The sequence below is a fragment of the Cheilinus undulatus genome, linkage group 11 (genome assembly GCF_018320785.1).
Source record: "Cheilinus undulatus linkage group 11, ASM1832078v1, whole genome shotgun sequence".
Lineage (NCBI taxonomy): Eukaryota > Metazoa > Chordata > Actinopteri > Labriformes > Labridae > Cheilinus > Cheilinus undulatus.
The window spans coordinates 10941524-10964006 of NC_054875.1; the positions used below are offsets into that span (position 1 = coordinate 10941524).

The 22483-nt window shown below is 38.9% G+C and overlaps 1 protein-coding gene across 4 annotated transcripts in view; it reads left to right on the forward strand.

The window, feature by feature from the left end:
• Positions 1-22483, forward strand: part of tns2a (tensin 2a) — a 103771-nt gene that overhangs the window by 70931 nt on the left and 10357 nt on the right. For 3 of the 4 annotated variants that reach the window (XM_041799787.1, XM_041799788.1, XM_041799790.1), the window contains exons 4-19: positions 191-229; positions 640-681; positions 4432-4481; positions 4937-5120; positions 5383-5433; positions 5528-5650; positions 8584-8648; positions 9037-9120; positions 11833-11945; positions 15087-15147; positions 15515-15590; positions 15942-16071; positions 18768-18833; positions 20093-20209; positions 20475-22016; positions 22277-22442. In XM_041799787.1, the coding sequence (XP_041655721.1) occupies positions 191-229; positions 640-681; positions 4432-4481; positions 4937-5120; positions 5383-5433; positions 5528-5650; positions 8584-8648; positions 9037-9120; positions 11833-11945; positions 15087-15147; positions 15515-15590; positions 15942-16071; positions 18768-18833; positions 20093-20209; positions 20475-22016; positions 22277-22442 (2909 nt within the window). The remainder of the gene's footprint in view (positions 1-190; positions 230-639; positions 682-4431; positions 4482-4936; positions 5121-5382; positions 5434-5527; positions 5651-8583; positions 8649-9036; positions 9121-11832; positions 11946-15086; positions 15148-15514; positions 15591-15941; positions 16072-18767; positions 18834-20092; positions 20210-20474; positions 22017-22276; positions 22443-22483) is intronic. The other variant, XM_041799789.1, reaches the window with a different exon arrangement.

Sequence of the window (22483 nt, forward strand, 5' to 3'; positions counted from 1 at the left end):
ATCCAACAGTGTTGGTTGAATTTGCATTTAGATGTTAGTCTTGAAGTTTTTCCCCATTTTTTAAACTTTTGTCTTGGGAAGCCATTTCTAATGATTTTTCCAATGTTAACTCCTACTGTCCTGAAGAAGAAGCCTGTTTTTGTGTTTTAATCGATCATGTATTTAATGGGTCTTTCTTTGTGTGTTCTAGGTAACCTCATCCTGCATCCCAGCTCCTTCCAATGATCTGGTAAGACATCTATTTCTTGCCCTAAAATGTATCCTGGATATAAGACCAGTTTCCCTCTGTATTGTAGTTCTGAGGTATGGCTTCCCAAAACCACAGTATGGTTTCCTCCTACTGAATTCCTTTTGGGAAGCTGAGCCCTCAGACCTGGTTAGAGCTCAGTTCACCCCTGGAGCTGCAGGATTCACTCCAGGAGGAAAAAAATAGTTGATGTTGCTACAGGAAGTAGTAATGTTTATCCATTAGAGAGTCTGTTTGTTTAATTAACTCTCCTTTCCTTCCTCTCAATCCCCTCCTCTTTCACCTCGTCTCAACCTCCTCCCTTTGCCCTGCTTCCTCCTGTAATCCTCCTCTTCACATTTTTCCATCCTTTTCTTCTTTTTTACCCTGTCACCGCTCCTTCATGCATCCAGCAGCGCAGAGGGACCGCTCCTTCTCGACACACCCAGCACCTGGTGAGCACACTTTAACCTCACATCCTGTCCTCCTCACTCCCATACTTCCCCCTGCACCCTCCCTCATCATTTCACCATGTCACCTGTGTTATGCTTTATTTCTTGACAATTTGTACTCTGTCTGTATTTCATGACATTGAGCATGTCATGCAGAACAGATGCTCTTTGATTCTGCACAAATCTTATATCACATTGTTCCAAACATACATAGATTTTACTGTTCCTTATTCAAGTCCCCAACAGTAGAAATACAGCTGTTACTGAAGTTAAAAGTTTTGCACTTTAAGGAACTTTGTAGCCCAAAAGAAATCTGTTACATTTATTCCTGTTGAGGTAATCTTGGGCTGTTTTCCCACCCTCTCTGCTCATATTGAGAGAGACAAGGAAGAAGGAAAGAGGGGAGGTGATAAGGTACCAGGAGAGTCAAACAGGAAGATCTTCATTTTCTTGCAATGTGGAGATGCTCATGCAATAATAATATGCATTATCGTGTTTGAAATGTGATATTCTGACTTGCGTCAACATGGGGGAAAACCCAATAATTCGTACAAGTGAAAACCTGAAATTTACAGGGCAGAGAATTAAATCTCAAAGGATGCATAATGCAATGCGACACTATCCCATTGCAGTACGATGCCTGTTGTTTGCTTGCTGTTAGGACATGGTGTCAGAAAAGTTTACATTACAGGAAGAGAGACAGTCATTGGGATTTTAATGATTTGGCTTTTGGAATTAAATGTATAATGAATTTCATGGCAATCTGCCTGGATATTTTGTGAACCAATTTCTAAGGTTAGACCTTAAGGTGGTTCTCAATAAGACCTGAAATTGCAATGAAAATTAAAAAATACTTTACCAATAGCCATGCATTAGGTTACGAGTGGAACAAAATATCACTGAAATAATATATCATCCTGATCTAGAAGCAATAATTTAATTACTGGTGTCATGAGATTTAAATTTAACAATTTGTCCCCCTGAACAGCTTTCCCTGTGACTTGGCCTATCACGTTGCCACTTAATGACTCCTCACAGTGGCATTTTATTGCATGAACGAGGGAAAAACTGAAGCAGAAATTGACAGCAGGCTAAACAATGGAGAAAAATACAGCAAATAAGGCCGGACAGTGGTGAAAAGTTAAGAGACAAAGTGGGATTTTCACCCACATTGGTGCACTACCTCCATCAGGATGGAAATGGTATAATTATGGCATATTTGCTGTTTTGGAAGTTCTGTGAACAGTGGCTAGCTTTAGCTTCATTAATTACATTAGTGTGTTTATCAATTAGCACACTGTTTACTTGGTTATATTAAATGTTTTGTACTAAGGGATTGCAGGGCAGGTTAGTTACAGGTTGTTCAGGCCTTAACTAACCCACCCTACTGTAACTCTAACCCTTACCCTAAACAGAAGAGTAATCACATTTTATTTTGAGTGTATTTCTGTCCTTATAGTGGTGGTTTCTGACAGTGGTGGCCTGCAGACAGATGTCTTTTCATACTAGGTCAGTTACGGTGTATCGTATCATATCATGTCGTATTGTTTATATTGTATCTTTTTGTATTCTCTCGTCTCGTATTGTAGTGTATCCCATCTTGTCACTTGTATGGTATTGCGTTATATTGTCTCATCTCATATCGTACAATATCATATGAGTTTAGTTTAGTTTATTTAACCATAACAAAACTCCAAACATTTTACACAGTATAGAAAATTCAAACAAAATCAATAGTATGTGTTGAGTTAGGGTTAGGGTTCTTGTTTTATTGTACCTTATCGAACCTTATTGTACCATATTGTATCATGTTTTGTATCCTGTTATGTAATTTATTTATATTTATATTTTTATATTGTATAATTTCATATTGTATCGTCCCATATTGTATCATCTCATTTGCATTAGGGCTGGGCAATTAATCTAAAATTAGATTAAAGTGCAATATGGCCTGCAGCAATTTTCAAATTGCAGAAGGTGCAATTTTTCTTTGACCTGAAATTTGGGTCAAAATACCGGTTTTAAACTCTTTTTTGCAGCAGTGATGTTATGCATGACATGTCATGCAATCATTCAAGTGCCATTTTTCCAAAAAAATTTTACCTTCTTAATTTTTGTACTTTTTTCTTATTAAATATGAGAATGACAAAAAACCTTCAATGCAGCAGTTCATATCCAATTTGCAATATGAGTCAAAATAATCAGAATTCAATATTTTAAAGAATTGTTCAGCCCTTCTTTAATAATTAAAGAAAGGTAAGAAATAATTGCGTTTCAAATTGCAGTTGCAATATTTGGGGGAAAAAATTGTTCAGCCCTAATTTGTATTATATCTCATGTATTGTCTCATCTTTTATCGCACCATATTATTATGTGCATCATATCATGTTGAATCATATCATATCTCATTGTATCTATTATATTGTATCATATTGTGTTGTCTCATCTCGTATCGTATCATGTTTTTTAGTGTTGTAGTATCGTATTATATCGCATCTTCTTATTGTATTGTCTCATCTTGTCTTCTTCCATATCATTTTATTTATCATGTCATGTCGTGTATCTGATTTTGTCATCTTGTATCATGATGTATCATAATGTAACGAATCATGTTGTATGGCAGTGGTAGGCAACTGGCAGCCTGCGGGCCAAAATTGGCCAGCCGGCATTAATACCTGGCCCACCAGATGACATTGATTTAAAAAGTGATTAATATATATATATATATGCTATCACAAAAACAACAATTCCACACAGATTTCAGAACATTTATTCAAAAGTCGTGACAAAATATGATAAAATAAAATAAAGCAGCATCTGCTTGACTTCAGACACACACTGGCTTGAGGTAGGAACTTAATTGGCACATGTGCGCTCTGAGAAAAAGGAGAAAAAAGGAAAAATCGCTCTCTGTGTGCCACTGTAACAGACAAAGTGCAAAATATGTTTCATTGAATTAAAACAAATAACAAGCTTGGCTCAAAGATCAAATAAATAAATAATAACAGCTTGTAGCAAATTCGTTGATTTTAAATAAATAAGTATTAAATTATGTTTTTGTACAAGATATAATAGTATAGATGAGAAAAAAGTATTTTTTTTATTAGGAAAGACAAGTTTTGCCTGATGAAGACGTAATTTCGGCCCACCATTGAGTTGGTCAGAAAAAAAAATTTGGCCTGAGGCCAAACTTAGTTGCCGACCCCTGTTGTATGGTATTGTTTGTAACACATTGTATTGTCTCATCTTGAGTCGTACCAGATCATTTCGTTATGTCATGCCATATTGTATCGTATCAGATTGTCTTATATCGTATCGTGTATCGTATCATGTTGTATGGTATTGTTTATATTGTATCACTAGTATGGATCATGTTGTTTCGTCTCATCTCATATCGTGTATTATATCATGTTGTATCATATTGTTTGTATTGTGTTGTATCATTTCATATCATATTGTATCATTTCCTATCCTATAGCATTATTTTGTATAATTTCATATTGTATCATATTGTTTGTTATTGTGATTTATCAGGTTGTTCTCTCCTAATACTCAAATTGTCTCTCAGCAAGTGATGTCTGAGTCTATCAGACAGAGCCTTTGAATTTTCACCAACTTGCCTTCTCACTAAAGCCCCTTCTGCCTTCAGTCTTTATTATGCAACACTACCAATCAGCCTATCTTGTCATCATTGAATTATAACCCACCATGTATTATCTATAAGTTTAAAATGTGTCTTTGTTTTTTCCACAGGGGTCCACAAAATCTCTGACCTACACCAAACAGAGGAACACCCTCCCCAGGTAAAGACTGTTTTATTTTTCTCTTATTCATACACTTCATTGAATTGCCAGATTCTTCAGTGCATGTTATATCCACTAGATTTATAATCATGTTGTTCCACACTTAAGTGATATCTCTGCTGTCCTTCATTTACTTTTACAACTTTAACCACATCTCCCCTGCACTTTTTCCAAAAGATTTAGTGATGCAGTAAGTTGGCTTTTTATCTGACCTTTTTGTTACACATTATTTCCAGTTTCTTAAATTATTTTTCTCATGCATTTTCCCTTTCTTTTAACCCAGCCAGCTATAACTTTTATTAGGCTGTGCAAGAAGAAACACATGTTTTTTTAGCTGGTCCAAACTCATTTTGACCCACGTCCACCTTTCCTCACTCTTTATCTCTCTGCATGACCACACAACCTCCCCCTCTCTTTGCTCACCTGCTTCTTTCTCCTTTGCTCTGTCCTTGCAGGAGCTTCAGTGTGGACCGCGTGATGGAGAGAGTGATGGAGCGCCACTACGATTTTGATCTGACCTACATCACTGAGAGGATCATCTCCGTCTTCTTCCCTCCGAAGCTTGAAGAGCAAAGATACCGCATCAACCTGAAGGAGGTGGCAGCCATGCTGAAGTCCAAACACCAGGACAAATTCCTGGTGAGTGAGCAGAAACGTCACTCATTGTCTCCGTGCTCTTTGTGGTTAACTTACAGCAGTGACTTTACCTCCCTCCATGGCGTATTTAGTTTAAATCAGCTGTTGTTTGCTGCACAATAGACAAAGGAAATAAAAGCCACAGGAAGTCAAAATACACTCTGCAACCCTCAAATTAGCAGTTTGTTTGTTTTTCCTGGCACACCCATGATAAAATAAGCAAAATGATTTCTGGTTTAAGTGATAAACATCTTTCCTGTTTCAGCTCCTGAACCTCTCAGAGAGACGGCACGATATCACTCGGCTGAATCCGAAGGTAGGATTCACTTTTAGCTGTCATTAGTTGAAACTTTATCTGACAGATAAATGTTCTGAAACAGTGTGGTCTCTCCTTCCATATAAACCTCCAGGTTCATGACTTTGGCTGGCCAGACCTCCACGCCCCTCCTCTGGATAAGATCTGTGCCATATGTAAAACCATGGAGACGTGGCTGACCTCTGACCCCCAGCACGTGGTGGTCCTACACTGCAAGGTCAGAGTTCAGGGTGTGACCAGGGATTTTCAGACAGATGTGGCGTTGTTTCCCAGGACCCCAGCCAGCACATTTATGTAAATGCTGTCATGGGTTTCAATTTTTTTTCCTCCCTAATATCACATATTATTTAAAATGTAAACTAAATCAGTATCAAGTAACAGATAAATACTGAAGTGCTGTACTGCAATTTGATTCCAGCATTTACTGGAGGAATTTTTCCTTTAAAAGAAAGAAACTAGTGGGGGACTTCTCATGGACACTGGGTCATTTTACATGGTGTTAAAACTATGTGCACCTGCTCTTTATAGAAGATAGATCTAAAATATTTGCACTTTTTAATGCAAGATAAGAAACAAACATCTCATAAACATTCAACTGTTCATTTCCTTTAACTACAGTAAAATGAATACCTCAAAATAAGAAAATAGCCTCAATAGAAAGTTAAACGTGTTTTTTGATTTGTTGAGAGCATTAACCTCCTGAGTCTTTGTTTGGAGAGCATTTTTATTTTCTCCCACTTATTTGGGATAAATAGGGTCAAACATCAGCCTTGTTGTTACACAGAAATTTCTTGGAAATTTTCCTTTCCAAACATCCAAAAAAATTCTTTTCAAATTACTTTGAAAATTCTTAAACATATTTTTTAAAGTTTCCCATGAAAACTTCCCCAATGTGTCTTTAGATAGTCCTCGAATCTTTCAGTGAAACTTCCTCATAAAGCCTTAAAATTCCAATAAAAATGTCCCCAAAAATTCCATGCAAATTCCTGAAAAATTTCAAACAAATTCCCTAAATATAAAAGCAAATTCCTCTATAATTTCTTGGCAAATTCTAGAAATTTTCAAAATCATTCTCCAACATTCCATGAAAATTATGGAAAATCAATCCCCCCCCCCCAAAATCTTCTAAGAAAAATTCTGAAAATTTGAAAGCACAATCCCTCCCCCAAATTCCCAATCCAGTTCCCCCAATTTTGGTAATGAATTTCTCATATTCCCAAGAAAATGCAAGAAAATAAAAATAAAATAAAATAAAATAAAATGGAAAAATTGAAATAAATTTAAATCAATGAAACTCCCAAATACATAAACATATCCTCTAAAATTCCATGAAAATACTTGATAACTTCCAAGCAAATTCCCTGAAATATCCATACAGCAAATTATCCAAGTCTTTAAAGCAAATACCTTAAACGTACCTTGGTGGAGGTTTAAAAGAAAGTATTTTAATCTGTCAGTACACCCTACTTTTAAGATATACTCAATTCAAGATACAGAGGCTGTCTTATGTGCAACCGAAGCTGTCTTTTGAATGTTGAATTATAATGTGACTGATGTAACTAGATAGCAAAATAAATGGTACTGAACAGAAACTACACTGAATTCTTATTTTGGTTGATAATATATGATATAATGGCTAATGGGTGTATAAAACACCTAATCAGTCAGAATTTATTCTACTTGCCTGGCTCTCCTGTCACTATTTCTGATGTGGCAACATAACTTGATGCTCACCAAAATTACAGAGTGCACCATAGAGTGAAATTCAGTAAGCTTATCCAGCCCTGCCAGAGAGTTAAAGCATACCGCTGTTTAGATGAAACGTGTCAGTTAGACTTTAAACTTGATCGTCATTAAACTCTTTATTGAAGTCATCATGTCTGGACTGTAGTGGGGTTTAAACCTTTCAAACGTGCCAACACAGAGGACGAGCAAGCTCCCACGGTTTCTCTGCATGTTTGATTCATCAACTTTGGTTTGGAGAAATGGAATCCTAAAACCAGACTTTTTCTGTGGTCTGTTGGCTTTCCAGAACATTCCAGCTACAAGTGTTGTTTTTCCCAGCTGCAGATCGCACCACAGATGGGAATAAACAAGTTTTTGTCAATGAAGGAAATTCCTTAGAGCAACACGCTGAGGAAACATGCTATTATTTGTATTTAGAGAGGAGCTGCAGCCTTCTTGCTTATATCAGAAGGGTCACATCAGGAATTTGGGGCTGGAATGTCTTAGGAATGTGTCAGGAAGTTTGGAGCACCCGGTGTGAGAAAACACTACAGGGAGCTTTTTAATTTGAACTCAAGCTGCTTGTCAACATTTTTCCATGTCCCCGCATTGTCTCTGTGTCCCTCTGCATCGAACCCTGTAGTTAAAACATTCAGTCCTTTCATAAAAGATGTAAAAATCCGCTGTTCTGTTAGAAACCACAGTAACTGAGGCTGAAATCAGAGACATGCTTCATAAAGTTCAGACTAGGTCTGTCCATTAATTGCAATTTCATTTTTGTCCTAATATGAGCATTTGCAGAAACCCACATCAAATTTTTAAAGTGAATAATTCCATGTAAGTAAGTAAGTAAGCAGTACTTAGATTAAATAGTACACACTCTATAAAATAATAAGATAAGAAGAACAACAACACATAAACTATGCTCATGACAAAGCTGATTTTTTTGAGGCTGGAACAATCATAGGACAGTAAGTTTGAGAAAATGTGTCATATATCAAATTTTTCAAAATCAAATTTGTTCACAGCTTCAGGATGAGCTTTTCCTGCCCTTCTGAATGAATCCAGACATGCTTGTCATACCTTTGGAGAAATCCAGGTGCTGTGCAAAACTTGTGGATGAACTTCTTGTGTCTTTCGAAGATGCTGATGGCTGGCACATCTTCAAAATTGTAACAGACTGCACAAGAGTAAATACAGCAGCTCGTTTTGGGAGAACATGATTTTTTGAACATTTTTTGTGTGATTTTTTTTCACTCTTTGCTGAAATTTATCCTTTAAATGTCTTTGTAATTGTCGAACACATCTTACATTCTTTACTTTTTTGGTCTAGCTGTCAGCTCTCACTTTTTTTAGATTTTATGTAACAGTTTTTTCCAGTGAAACCAGTCCCAGAAAATCACATTATCCTCTTTTCTCTTGCAGGGCAACAAAGGTAAAACAGGAGTGATTATTGCAGCCTACATGCACTACAGCAAGATCTCTGCAGGGTGAGTGTTATAGATACATGCAAAGCCATCATACGGTTTATGTTTATTAGGATGTCTACATATTAAATATTGAATTTGATTAATTTACTGATGTATTTGATGACAGCAGTTTAAATATGCATCCTTTAAAATGCTGCAGCTGCTTCATGTACTGTCTAATACAGGAATAAGCAGCACAATGATTTCTATTCAGACTCTGTTGATAAGTTCTGAGATTAATTATGCCCAGTGGACTCTGCAGAGGAACAGTGGAAACTGGCTTATCCTGTGGCTTATGCCAGCTGTATCCTCTCCACGTACTCTCTAGCATCAAGACAGTCTGGTGCAAGTCCCATGATGGAAATAGTTAGCTAAAAGCATGTGTCTGTGTGCTTGTGTGTATTTGCAGGGCGGATCAGGCTCTCAGTACTCTCGCCATGAGGAAGTTTTGTGAAGATAAGGTGTCCTCTTCCCTCCAGCCGTCCCAAAACAGGTAGAGGCCACCGGATGAAATGGGGGAAATCAGGGGCATAGAGAGTGAGGGGCAGGGGGTATCTAACATCATAGCTGAGGTCAGTAAATGCATCCCTGTAGCGTCCTCTACAAGGGGGAAAGAAATAGGAAACAGCTTTTAGCTTCAAGCTCTTTATGTGCACAGCTACTGGATTTAATTTATCATAGAGCTTAGGTAAAGTAGGAACAGTTAACTCAGCATGCTGACTCACTGTCACAGTCATTGTTTATAAGGACACTTGAGTTAAACTGTCGTTGTTGGTAAGACCACATCATCTGTGCTTTTCCAACTCATTCAGAATATTTTCTGAGAAAAAGGAAATCTGAATGTGCTACATGTCAAGTAGCAATGTTACAATTATGTAGCTAGAAGAAATGTGTAAAAGTAAGATAAAATATTAAAGTTATGGGTCGTACTTCTCCATTCTAAGTCAGTTAATGTTAGCAGTATCTCTGCGCACACAGGCTCTACGCTAAGCCATGCAAACCAGTGCCGATGTGACTTCGCATTTATTGTGAAGTCATCTGCATAGTGATAATGATTATAATAATTTCATTCATGTAGCACCTTCAGTAATAGATTTTTACAGAGTACTTTGACTGGCTAACCTGACAATATAGACTTCAAGAATATATGTGCTGCAGTAATGTCACTTGAATTTTAGAAAAGTTATGGGACTATAAAGATGAAGAAAAAACTAAATGGAAATTAGAACTCTGACACACAGCAAACAACGACAAGATATTTTTGCACACACTTGTTCTCCAATCTCTTGAGGACCAAAACATGAAAAAAATATAATTCTTTGACAAAATAATTGTCTGAATATTCACAAATTTTCAAAAAAAAAAGAAGTCCTTGTGCCTTTTTTATGTCGACTGTTTTTCAGCCATTTCTTGAAACATTTCCTGTCTCTCTTTCTCTCCGTTATGAACTATTCAGGCTATCTCTGTCATGACTTAAGTGTTAAGGCATGTTTAGTTTATCATAGCTTGAACCATCAATGGAACATCCTGCCATTGATTGTCAACCTGTCACAAAGCATTCTGGGAAATAATAAGGTGGTTGCCACACAAAGCGAGTGGCAGAAAAGATTAAAAATGGATAAAAAGATGTTCAATATTGGATTTGCTGGTGGGGTTTTATTTTTAAAAGACCCTGAATAGTCACCCAAGTCCCAGGCTCACTAAAAATGATATCGTAAGGAATTTGAGGACATGCATAGTGTCATTGGAAAGGCATAGTGGTTCACTTTAAGAGGAGGAAAAAGTAAGAGGCTACGATCTATGATTCGAAAACTGTTTAAGTTTTCATCACCTGTGTCACTTCTTATCGTACATGACAACGTCAGGCTTAGAGGGTTAAAAAATGAGTAAAGAACCATGCAGAAAGATGTTTCTTTTTCTCTTTTTCCAACTGGCTTTGGCAAGAGTTTGATTCACCGACTGGCTCCACTGATAGTGAACAGTGATATTGGTTGCCTGTTTAGTTGGGTTATGTAGTTGCCTTCCTGGGGCAGCACACCCTTTTGTTGGATGTTCATCCAATCAGGTTCTGCCCTTCCCAATACCATCTATGGTTGTTACCCCAGTGGATGTGAAATATATCCCATGCCATGGATATGTAAAACAGTCTATCTGGCATTTTAAGTTATTAACTGACAAAGCAAGGGCAGAAAGTCATGGTGATAAAATATTAAGCATCAGCAGTTAGGCCAGATGAAGATTTGTCTACAAAATGCAAGTAAAAGCCAGAAAGAATGGTCAAAACAAAAGATCAACAAGAATAAATACAAATGAAGGAATGAAATAGAGACAACTGATCTTTCAAACCCGGTGAAATTAAAGTAGATTAACAAATGTAGCAGAAAATGAGTATAGTTATTAAAGTGAATGGCATCACAAAATAAAGATTGCAACAGATGTATGAAAGATCAGTTAGTGGGTCATTTAAAGCGATAAACAAAGGTATTAGCAGGAAATCAGATGGACCAGGGAATGATTAAAGGTATAAAGTAATAATATTGGAAAAGGGAACTTCACATAAAAGCAAATCTGTAAAGGTAAGTTATAAAAAGTGATTTTAGAAAAAGTTACTGATGCTAAGAGCCTTATCTCCTCAGGCAGCTTGTTTTGAAGTCAACGGCCTTGAATAGAAATATTCCACTGAAGGAGAACACATGAATGTTTCCTGATAGTCACACTTTTCTTAATTTTGTGTTTGAATCCTTTCAAGCTCAGACAAGCAAGTCATTGTTATCTCTTAACTCTTACTTGCCAAACAAATAATCATTCCTTTAATATCAATCCTTACATATAAGTGTATGCAGGTAAATGCGTTGATTTTAACTGTAGAGCTAGTCTCAAGAAAAAGACACTACATTCAAGAGTTCTTTTTGAATGAGTGTCACCTGGAAGACAGAGGAAATATTTCTCCACAACAGTAGATGTTTTTGGAAAAGAAAGACATTTGTTCTTTTTGTCCTCCTCTGTTTAACCTTTAAAAAATCCACTATAGCTGTCGTCTGTCTGGCATCAACACCGTCTGCCGCTGGGCTGTTTGCATTTTTCTGCTCTCGTTCAAAGATGTCTGTTTATGATCTCTGTCACCATCTGTTTTCCATGTTCCTCATTTTTATCACACATCTTTATTTTATAAGGATCTTTCTCACTCTTTCTTCTCCTCTTTAAGGTATATCTATTACTTTGGAGGCCTTCTGTCCGGGGCGATCAAGATGAACAGCAGTCCTCTCTTCCTCCACCAAGTCCTCATCCCATCGCTCCCTAACTTCCAGGGTGAAGGAGGTGAGATTGTTTGTGGTTGTCCTCGTGAAATCATCATAATACAAAACATATTACTTCCTGGTTTTCATTCATGTGGCATTAAGGGCATAGCTTGATTCTGTTTTTACTTAGTCTTTAGGTGTCCAATAACTGGACAGTAAAAGTACAGTCATGGCTTGGAAGAAAGGTAGAAAGGTGTTTTCAGTAGTGTGATTTGTAGAAACTTTAATGGTAAGGGCTGACCATGAGACCCCATGATCTTGACTCTGTACCTCCAACACCAAACCAATTCATCCTTGAGTCTTAGTGAAGAGGAAATATCTAAGATATTGTTTCTGCAAGAAAGGCCTGGAAAGCAAGGGATGAACATGAGGCCCATGTCCCAGGATGTTTGACCTCCAGTATCTAATAAAAGTTCATCCTTGACTCAGGATAAAATTTTGTGCTTATTTTGAAAAAAGTCTGTCATAGCCTACAGTCAACCTGTAAACTTAATGCCTCAGGCATCAACTATCACCGGCATGGAGACATAATAAAATCATGTTTTTAGGTCACAACTTAGATTATCAAAAGATATAATGTAGTATTTTTACGTAAGAATGTGAATAAAGTTGGAAGCAAATAACCGAGAGCAAATACATCATAACAAATATGAGATAGGGATGTGTGTTAAATATCACATGATATATGATGTCAGTATCAGGAGAGGTTATCTTAACAAGACTAGGACCACAATTATCTGGGATGCCTGTTGAAATGCCTGACTGAATTGTGTGTTCTGGCGGGATTGTTTTTTTGGGAGTGGAATTCTGCTGTCCCTAATGTTTGTTGGTTGAGAAGGAAAGGAGCCTTTAAGTTTAAAACATAAAGGCCCTGTCGGCAGGAAACAGCTAACCTGACACACCAGATTGACAGATAATACTTCACAGTCATCTGGGAAAGCTCCCGTAGAAAGTGTTTTGTGTGGGGCGCAGGTGGCCGAGTGGTTAAGGCGCGCCTCATGTACGTGGACGACCAGTGTTCGAATCCAGCCTGAGGCTCTTTACTTCATGTCTCTCCCCCGCTCTCATCCCTGTTTCTGACTCTATCCACTATTCTCCTCTATCAAAATAAAGGCACAAAAATGCCCAAAATAAACCTTTAAAAAAAAAGAAGAAGAAAATGTTTTGTGAAGGGCAGGACTTTTCAGAAAATCTTCAGAAGGTGATTTGAGGAATGTTTTGTCCGTCACATTCGTGACAGACTGTCAGAGTGACAAATGATGTCGTGTGCTACTCTGGCGCAGGCCACTGCTGCTATAGATTGTTATGGCAGAGCTTCATGTTAAATTGATGCCAAGGCTGCTCAGGAGACATGCAAAAACTTCTGTGCCAAGACAAGCTTTCAGTGTGACTTTTTGTGCTTGTTTTAAAGAGAAATGTGGTCCAGTTCTGATTATACAGCCGCTTTCCTACAGCTACATCTGAGCTAACGGCTACCGCGGCGGCAGCCCCTGGATACACTGGAAAACCAATGAGTTTAAGGACTGAAATGAGTTAATTTATTCTATTCAAACTCTAAGTTGTGTTTTTAAGGACTGTAGTTTTAGGTCTAAACTACATTTAAGTATCAGTATCAATAGCAGTATTGGCCAAAATTAATTGGTAAATATCTGTGTATTTCCAAAAAAATCCAATATCCTGCATCCCTAGTATGAGGATGAATTTTTTAGGTCTGTGTGGATTTATTTTAAGAATTCGTCATTTGCAGTTGATTTTTCATAGTTTTCTGTTAAGACTAAACATGAAGTAGCAGAAGCAGTTGTTCTGGGCTGCTATTAAGTGGTCATTGCACCTGATAAGTGCAAAATAAACAAAAACATGCAGACATCCAAAGTCCCCTATTGATCATCATTTAAGTTTCACATTACATCAAAATCCTGTTCAGGTCAAACTTTAGCGGCACATTAAGACCATGTAGAAGCACTGCAAGGGACAGTTGAAGCTGTGTGAACTGAGGTGTTGCAGCTCAAATCTGGCTGGCTGACGGCGCCATCTGCCATTTAGTTTGTCAAGTGGCCGACAGATGGATTTAGAGCATAATGCACAGCCAATCAGTCAAGGCAAGTTTATTTGTATGGCACATTTCAGCAACACGGCAATTCAAAGTGAATCACATAGGACATTGGTTCCCAACCTGGGGTCCAGGACCCCCCAAGGGGGGCGGCAAAGATCTTAGGGGGGGCGCAAGGCTTTGTCTGATCTGAGGCTGCCAAAGTTAGATTGGCAAATTTTGACTTAAACCATGATAAAGCAGTTTTTAAGTATTTTATACAAAGATCTTTTGAGAAGGAACACATGCATAGGCCTTTTTGTAGGGTCGTTTAAGTGAAGCAATTAAAATCAGTGATGATTTTTGATGTCAGGATGTCACTTTTTCTTCTCTCTTGGGTCCTGGGGGGCCCCCGCTTTTCTTAGGTACACGTAAGGGGGGCTCCAAAGAAAAATGGTAGGGAAACACTGACATAGGACATCAAAATACAATGACAAAAAGAAAAAGAAACACAATAGAACATTTAAAAAAAAAAAAAAGTTATCAAAAACAGCAAATAAAACTTACATCACGTGATGTCTGTGGTAGATCTCTCGTCTCCTTACTGCAGGGGTGTCCAAACTATGGCCCCGGAGCCAAATGCGGCCCGGGGCCCAGTTTCAACTCATCCAAATCTTTGGTCTGAACTGGGCTTAAGACTTGTACATATCTCTTTTTTGTTAAGATATGTTTCCTTTGTTACCTTTCTCTTTAATTTGTTTTATTTGTCCTCCACGATGTGAAAATTAAGGTGGAGTGAGGATATAATAGAATTAAATACACCATGGAGCTCTCTTAGTCTCTGATCTTTCATCTTATCTAAAATATTCTGTGTTTGCAGATAAAGTGCCTATATATTACAAGATGTTTGTGTTAGCGTGGTGCTCTGGCAGGCTTCCCTCCTGAATCACAGCCACATTACTGAGTCATCGCTCTCATAGATGGGCACAATCACCCTCCACCCACACAAACTATAGTCTGTTTATCTTTAATCTGATGATCAGGTCCAGAAGGCGGGGGTGGCCGTCAGCACATTCCTCTGTCGACATTGATAATGCCCGCTGTGTCTAAATTTCTCTCTCCTCCCTCTAGGTTACTTCCCTTTCTTGAAGATCTACCAGTCCATGCAGTTGGTGTACACTTCAGGCATCTAGTGAGTCTTTGTTTTTGTCATATGGCCAAAATGATGGTGCAGGTAACCCCAGGGCTTGTTTGTTGTTGTTCTTTCATAAGCTGGGTTTAAAAGCACCACTAGCTAATTAAAAAGACAGGAGTGACTAAATCACACAAAGAGCCTCATTTTCTTTCATGAGGCTTTTATGACTCTTCCATCTCAAAGCCTTTCTAAGTTATGAATTTGATTATAATCACTTTAAATGAAATAAAAATTAAAACATCCTCAAAAATAAATGAATCATCACCCTTTTGTCAGTTTTTGGTCAGATAGTGTGTCCACTTGAGTTTCCTGTTTTCTTTGGGTTATCTCAGAGGCTTGTTTGTGTACATTTTGTTGTCTACAGTGACCTTCAAGGCACCGGAGGGAGGCGGTTGAGTGTGACCATCGAGCCAGCACTTCTGCTGAAGGGTGACATCATGGTGAGGATATAAGCCACCTTCTTATTAAGCCTGAAATGATATGTAACCTCCGCATTCATAATAAACAGTATAAATAGTTTACAGATGGTCAGAATGTTTGCTTAAATCTGGTAAATTTGGCCAACCTCTTCCCTGCAGTACAAACTTTGGTCTGGATAACATTTTGTCACTTTGTTAACAAGTGATCATGATTTGTTCCTCGTGTGCAGTCTGTCATTTCAGAAAGTGTTTTTGTCACTCATTTTGGAACAAAAGGCCTCAAATTTACTGACCAAACTCCTCATTATCCCACACGCTGCTGATCTGTCACGGCTTTCCTCACTGTTTGTCTCACTCTGCTGCCCTCTGCAGGTCAAATGCTACCACAGGCGAGCTCAGAGTGCTGACAGAGACACGGTGTTCAGGCTGCAGTTCCACACCTGCACAATCCACGGATCCCAGCTCTGGTTTGGCAAGGGGGAGTTGGATGAAGCGTGTATCGGTATGTTATGATAGCTGAGCAAAATATAGAAAAAAGGCTGGACACACAATATAAATCCTGAATTTATTTGACATTGGTATATTGCCAAGTTAAGCAGTAGACAGTTGTTATATCCTGTGACATATGGGACATGTTTGATGGCCATACCTTCTTCTGCATTATTTTAAAGTTAATACTTCTCTTTGCATGGAAAGCATCTCAGTTTGGTTTTATGTAAAAGTTATTGCATTTGGTTATGCTCTTGTTTTTAGTTTAACTGCTGTGTGAAAGTAAAATTGGTACTTCTAGATCAGGGATGGGCAACTTTGGTTACGAAGAGGGCTGAAATAATTTTATTGTCAATGCCAAAAGGAAAAATTATTTTAAAAAATAGAAAAGATTTTCTCAGTTCAGCTATTATGATTGCTAATAATTCAATAAAAGAAAGAATATGCTTCTATGATCATGTATACTACCAAAACGTTGTTTTTGAACTCGTGCCAAAATAAAAATTGCTAGTTTAATTTGATAAACACAGAAATAAATCAATTTTAAGCTGCCTTTTTAATGCAGTGAACATGATAGTTACTTGTTCTTTCAGTAATCAGAGATTATAAGAGAAATGTTTCTTTTTTCTTGTTTTCATGGCAGATTTTTTTCATGTTTTTCTTCATGTTTAGAATTTATTAGTAGTTGAAATTGACTTGGGGCTGCATTGAGTGAGGTAGAGGACTGCATGTGGCTCCCGAGGGACTAGTTTCACATCCCTGTTGTAGATACTGGTATGGCTACCTTTAGGTTACTTAGTAAAAAAGTATGATTTTTCACTGTTATCTTAATTTATCACATCAAACTAAAGTTTTTTTCAAAGTCTCATCTAAAGATGCTCAGAGAAAGTTTTTTTTTTTGTTTTTTGCATACTGCAAAATTGCTAGAATTTTCCTGTGTGATATTTTTGTCCTGAAAATAGCAAAAAAAAAAAAAAACATAACTGTGATGTAACAATTTAGAAATTAAAGATCCAGTGAGGTCTTAAAATCTATGAAGATGGTCTTGAAAATATCTTAAAAATTGTTCAATTTAATGTTGGGTTTCTGCATATACCGTGTATGCAGAAAACATATGCACAGGCCACCATTATTTCTGGGCTTTCATGCCTTTATTTCGGTAGGGCAGTGGATAGAGTTGGAACCTGGGGAGAGACAGTAAGAAATAACATTCAGGACAAGAACTACAGGCCAGACATGACCCCAGGCCACTTGCTTTAAGGTCAACAGCCTCCGTACATGGGTCACAGAGACAAAACCACTAGGCTAACCGCACAGATGTAAGAATTAGGAGTATAAACCTCGATGTGGCTAAATTCAAGAGCAAGGAACACAGTAAAGTCATACAAAGAAAGTTGAGTAGCTTTTTTGTGTGCTTTTATTTTTTTGGATATATTTTTGGAGTATTTTATGCCTGTATTCTTAGAGGTTGACAGACGATAGAGTATATTTTGAAATCAATAATTATATTTTTGATTGAGTATATTTTGGAGGAATTATTGTGCTTGATTAGATTTTAAAAACATCAGTTACTGACTTATCACAATAAACACCTAAAGGTCAAAATGAGGACTTTTTAGTTTAGTGGCAATGGCACAGCGCAAACAGTACATCCAAAATTTGCAGTGGCACTGCAGTTTTTTTTTTTTGTTTTTTTTTTTTTTAAATATGTGCCTTTAATTGAACAGCATGGTTAGAGGGTCGTATCCTCTTGTTTTTTCAAGATTCAAGATGAATCATCGTCCTACAAAGAGAGAACTTTTCTTGGACTTTTCCTCTGTAATGAAGACATTAAAAGAAGCATTTATAAGTTGCTTTTGAGTCTAATTTTTGGATTTGTAAAATGAGGATTATGTAATTCCTTCTTTCAAAAGTAATCAGTCCTGCTTCAGATGTGCAAGAACAATGGCTATTGCTCCGCAAGGACAGGATGTATTTTAGAAGATCCTGCTCTTTGGCTAATCATCAAGCATCTGTTAATTAATCACAAACGATTTCAACTTTACATAATAACAGCTCTTTGGAAATAAGCATGGTGAATTAATCCCCAGTGGTTTGTTACCTAGAATGGCCTCCTAATACTGTGGCTGAATAAATCCCTTAATGGTAGTGGCTAAGTCTCCATCTTGGACAAAATAACCGCTCCCTGGAGGTTGGTAGCAAGAATGAGTTGTACTGTATGAAGGGATCGAGTGTTTCTTACTATCCCTCAGAGAGCATAAAGGAGGCCTACAGAACACTGCTCTATTGCTCAAGACCATAATGAACATGGTCATTACTTCATTTCCTTTTGGGCTCAGTTACTGTGAAATGATAGAATACGTGCAGCTGAGAAACAAATCTGTGAGGGAAAGGAGGTTTTCTATGTGGTCATCAATCCATTACACTAAATGAAACATCGCTAATGTACATAAACACACCATTGTGGGTTCATACAAGTAAAACACATCTGTGGAAGGTATTAGTGTTTGATATATTGAAGCAAAAACACAGTTTGATTCCTTTATGGAGGTTTCTTCATAGCCGATACTGTGGTTTGCTTTCATAAATCTAATTTTTATGAGGAGATCAAATTTACAGTTTAAGACTGTAATATAGAGAGTATTCAGAACCTTATCTAAGTGAGAAATCTCTGGCTCTTAAGAAGTTTTCCCCCTTTTCTTTTTCTAGATGAGCGTTTTCCATCTGATGCCACAGTGGAGTTTGTCTTCTCCTCTGGACCTGAGAAAATCAAAGGTTGGTTTAACTTTCAAGAAAGGAATCCATTCTGTCTCTCCTGTCTGTTCACATTTCTCTGCCCTTCCATTCATGGCACATCACCAGATATTAACAACTGTTATAGGTTGATATTTACAGCCGATAAAGGCCAGTGTTTTCTGCCAATGTAGGCCAATATTAACAGCCAATATAGGCCTATATTTACAGCTGATAATGGCAAATATAGCAAACTGGTTTAGGCTGATATTTACTGCTGAAACAGGCCTATATTTACAGCCAATGTAGGCCAACATTTACAGTAAATATAGACCTGTATTTAAAGCTGATAATGGCCAATACTAACAGCAGGCTGATATTGACATCCAATATTGGCCAATATTTACAACTGATACAGGATGATTTTTATAGCCTATATAGGCTAAAATTTACAGCCAATTAAGGCTGATATTTAGAGCCCATATAGCCCAATTTTTACAGCTGATATAGATTGATATTTAGAGCCCATATAGCCCAATATTTACAGCCATAAAGGCCAATCCTTATTCCTTACTGCCAATATAGGTTGACATTAACAGGAGGTATAAGCAAAAATATTCAGCTGGTCTAGGCCAATATTTGCAGCTGATTTAGGGCAATATTGACAGCAGATGTAGGTCGCTGATATATACTAATATTGACAACCTAAATAGGTGGATTTTTACAGCCAATATAGGCTGATGCTCATAACATATACATGGGTTTTAAGCTTTGGCAGAGGTGTGTTCACTAGAAGTACTGCAGGAGTGAAAGTTTAAATCTCAAAGCTTTTTGACCTTATTATTTTGACTATTTAACTTCAGTGTCAGATTTGAAAAAAAATGTTTAAAGCAGTGACTGTTGTTAAATCTTAAAAATGTGGAAGTTTCATGTTGAAGGACCACTTTTAGCTGCTTCCTCTGTGAAAGCAGCGTGTTATTTTCTCAGTTTCACACTGAAGTTGCTATTTTGTACTATTTGCAGTCTTGTTTGAGATTAATTTTCTAGATAAAAATGTATTAGCAAAGGGTGTGACTGATAGTGTACTTATTATATATTGGTGTATGTTTTTGCATTGATGTGTATGGTGAGGGGTGGGAGGTCCTCAGAATTCATTGATTTGCCAAAGGAGAACTGAGCATCGTGACATAACTTCTGCTGTTTTTAGCACCACAGATATAAAAAGCATTTATGTATAAGGAACAATTTAGAATTACATTTAAATGTTTTTTTTTTTTTTTCTTTTTTTCTTTTTTTTTCAGGCCGTGAGTACCAGAAGAATGACCCAGCTGTAACAGTGGACTACAATACAGCTGACCCAGTGGTTCGCTGGGATTCCTATGAGAACTTCAACCAACGATACCAGGACAGCCTGGAGGGTAAAACTCAAACTCTTCTATTCATATCCTATCTCAGCACAATTTTAAGTGACAATGGTTGATTGGTAATCGCATAATGTTAACATCTCTGGCTTAAACATGCCTTAACCTTGCCCTGGACTGTGCATATCTTAGTTATTCCCAAAAACAGATGGTCTAGGTTTAAGCAGAGGAAGATCCAAAACCAATAAAAAGTAATACATTTGAAACAGGCTCATAACTGGGTACACTGGGTACTGATGTTAGCTCTGTCCTCTGGCCTTAGATATCGCCCACACCAGAGGTCCTTTGGATGGCAGCCTTTACGCTCAGATCAAGAAGCGCCGCGGTCCTGGCTCTGGTTCTCTCAGCTCAACCAATGGCAGCAGCCCAGCAGGAGGCCTGGTAGAAGACAGACCAGATCATTTCATCTCTCAGGGCTCTGACTCTGCCCTTTCAACCCATTCCCTCCATTTGAATCAATCCTCCATTCATCCTGATCACCAAGAGGATCCTATTCGCCCTCCACCTCCAACCCGACAGGAGAGAGAGGAGCTGGAACGTCTGCTTGGTGGCATCGAAGGAAACCGAGATGGAGAGCGAGAGACAGCCATATTGGATGATGGAGATTCTTTGCCCTCTGAGAGAAATGGGACGTTGACACGGCTTAGTCGGTCCTGCTCCTGTCGGGATGGTTACCGGTCTCAACGCTGTGCTGAGCCTGGCTGTGATCGCACCCTTCTCATGCCTAATGGTTACTGCCTCGATCGTGCTCCTGGCACTAATGGGCATCATGGGGCCACTCCTTCTGCTAGCCCCAACCCTGCTGCTCCACCATCACATATGGATCTGTGCCAGCACTACAGCCCCCACTCCCACCAGTCCCTTCCACCTCCAGACCTGGTATGGGACCGTCAGAGTGGCCCTCCACATTACCTGCACCGCTCCTGCTCAGAAGCGTCTTCATCTCGACATATGTGCCCGTACCCATCTCCAGATCTCCACAACCACCTGCACCACCACCCTCTGTCTGCACCAGGGCGCCTCTACTGTCGAGAGGATGACTACGCTCCCTACCACAGCCACCATCATCCTCACCCACACCACCCCAAACCTGCCACAAGTCCCACCTACCATGACATAATGCTAATGGATGGTCTGCCGCCCCCTGGCTGTCCTTGCAGAGACTGCAGCATCAGAAGGGAAGACTCAGCAGCTTATCACAGCATCAGGCTGGACCGAAGTGAAAGCTTCCACTGGGACAGAGAGGCAGAACTTCAGCAGAGGGAAGTGGGGCTTAGGCGAGCCAGAGAAGCAGAGTTACCCAGAGGGTCAGAGCTCCACTGGGAGAGGGATCCTGGGCTAAGACGAGGCAGAGAGCTGTCCCTCCACTGGGAGAGAGACAGGGAGGCCGAGCTGCAGTGGGAGAGAGACCGAGAGGCTGAATATTGGCACAGGAGGGCCACCGTAGCTTCTTATGGCCCACAGGGTCACGACCTGCCAGCCTTCACATTCGATCCTCTACCATCAGGTCATCCAGCTTATCCAGAGGCATCCAGGTCTCATGCTCACTCCCAGCTGGACCTGAAGTACAGCAGCAGCAGCAGCGGTTACCAAACGCCACGCCAAGTGTGCCCCTGCTCTCCATACCAGCCTTCTCCATCTGAGAGCAGAGGCTATGGCTCAGGCTACCAGTCTGAGTCCACATCCCCGCTGCCTACAGGTTCCTGCAGCCACAGCAACGGGACAACAGAGCACAACCACAACCACAACCACCACCATCACCATCCAGACTCACAGCAATCATACGGCTCTGACTCACATACCGGTGAGTCATGTTAAAACAGAGACACTCAGAAATGTGTTTGCTGTTAACAGGGGAAATTGGCAATGCATAAATTACCCATAATCAACAACAGCATGAGCTTAATAGTTGGACTAGACAGATACCTTACACAATATCCACAGAATGCCTCTTTCTGCAACCTTGTCTTTTCTTCTGGCCAAAGCATTGCATTCTGATTCAGCATTTAATAGTGACTTCAGCTGATAAAGTTCAAATAACTCCTCTTTGTTCATCTTATCTAGATGGCCTTCGTAGTTCTGGTGAAAGTGTGGGCTGGAGGGATCACATAACCCACGGTTCTTTCAAGAGAGCCCACAGAGACGTCCACGCTCCATGCTCCACGCCGTCTGATATGTCTGGACCATCCACTCCTGTCCACACAAGCAGCCCTCTACGCACAAGAGAAAGGTATTCTAGCTGTACAGCCTTTGACATGTGTATCCGATAGG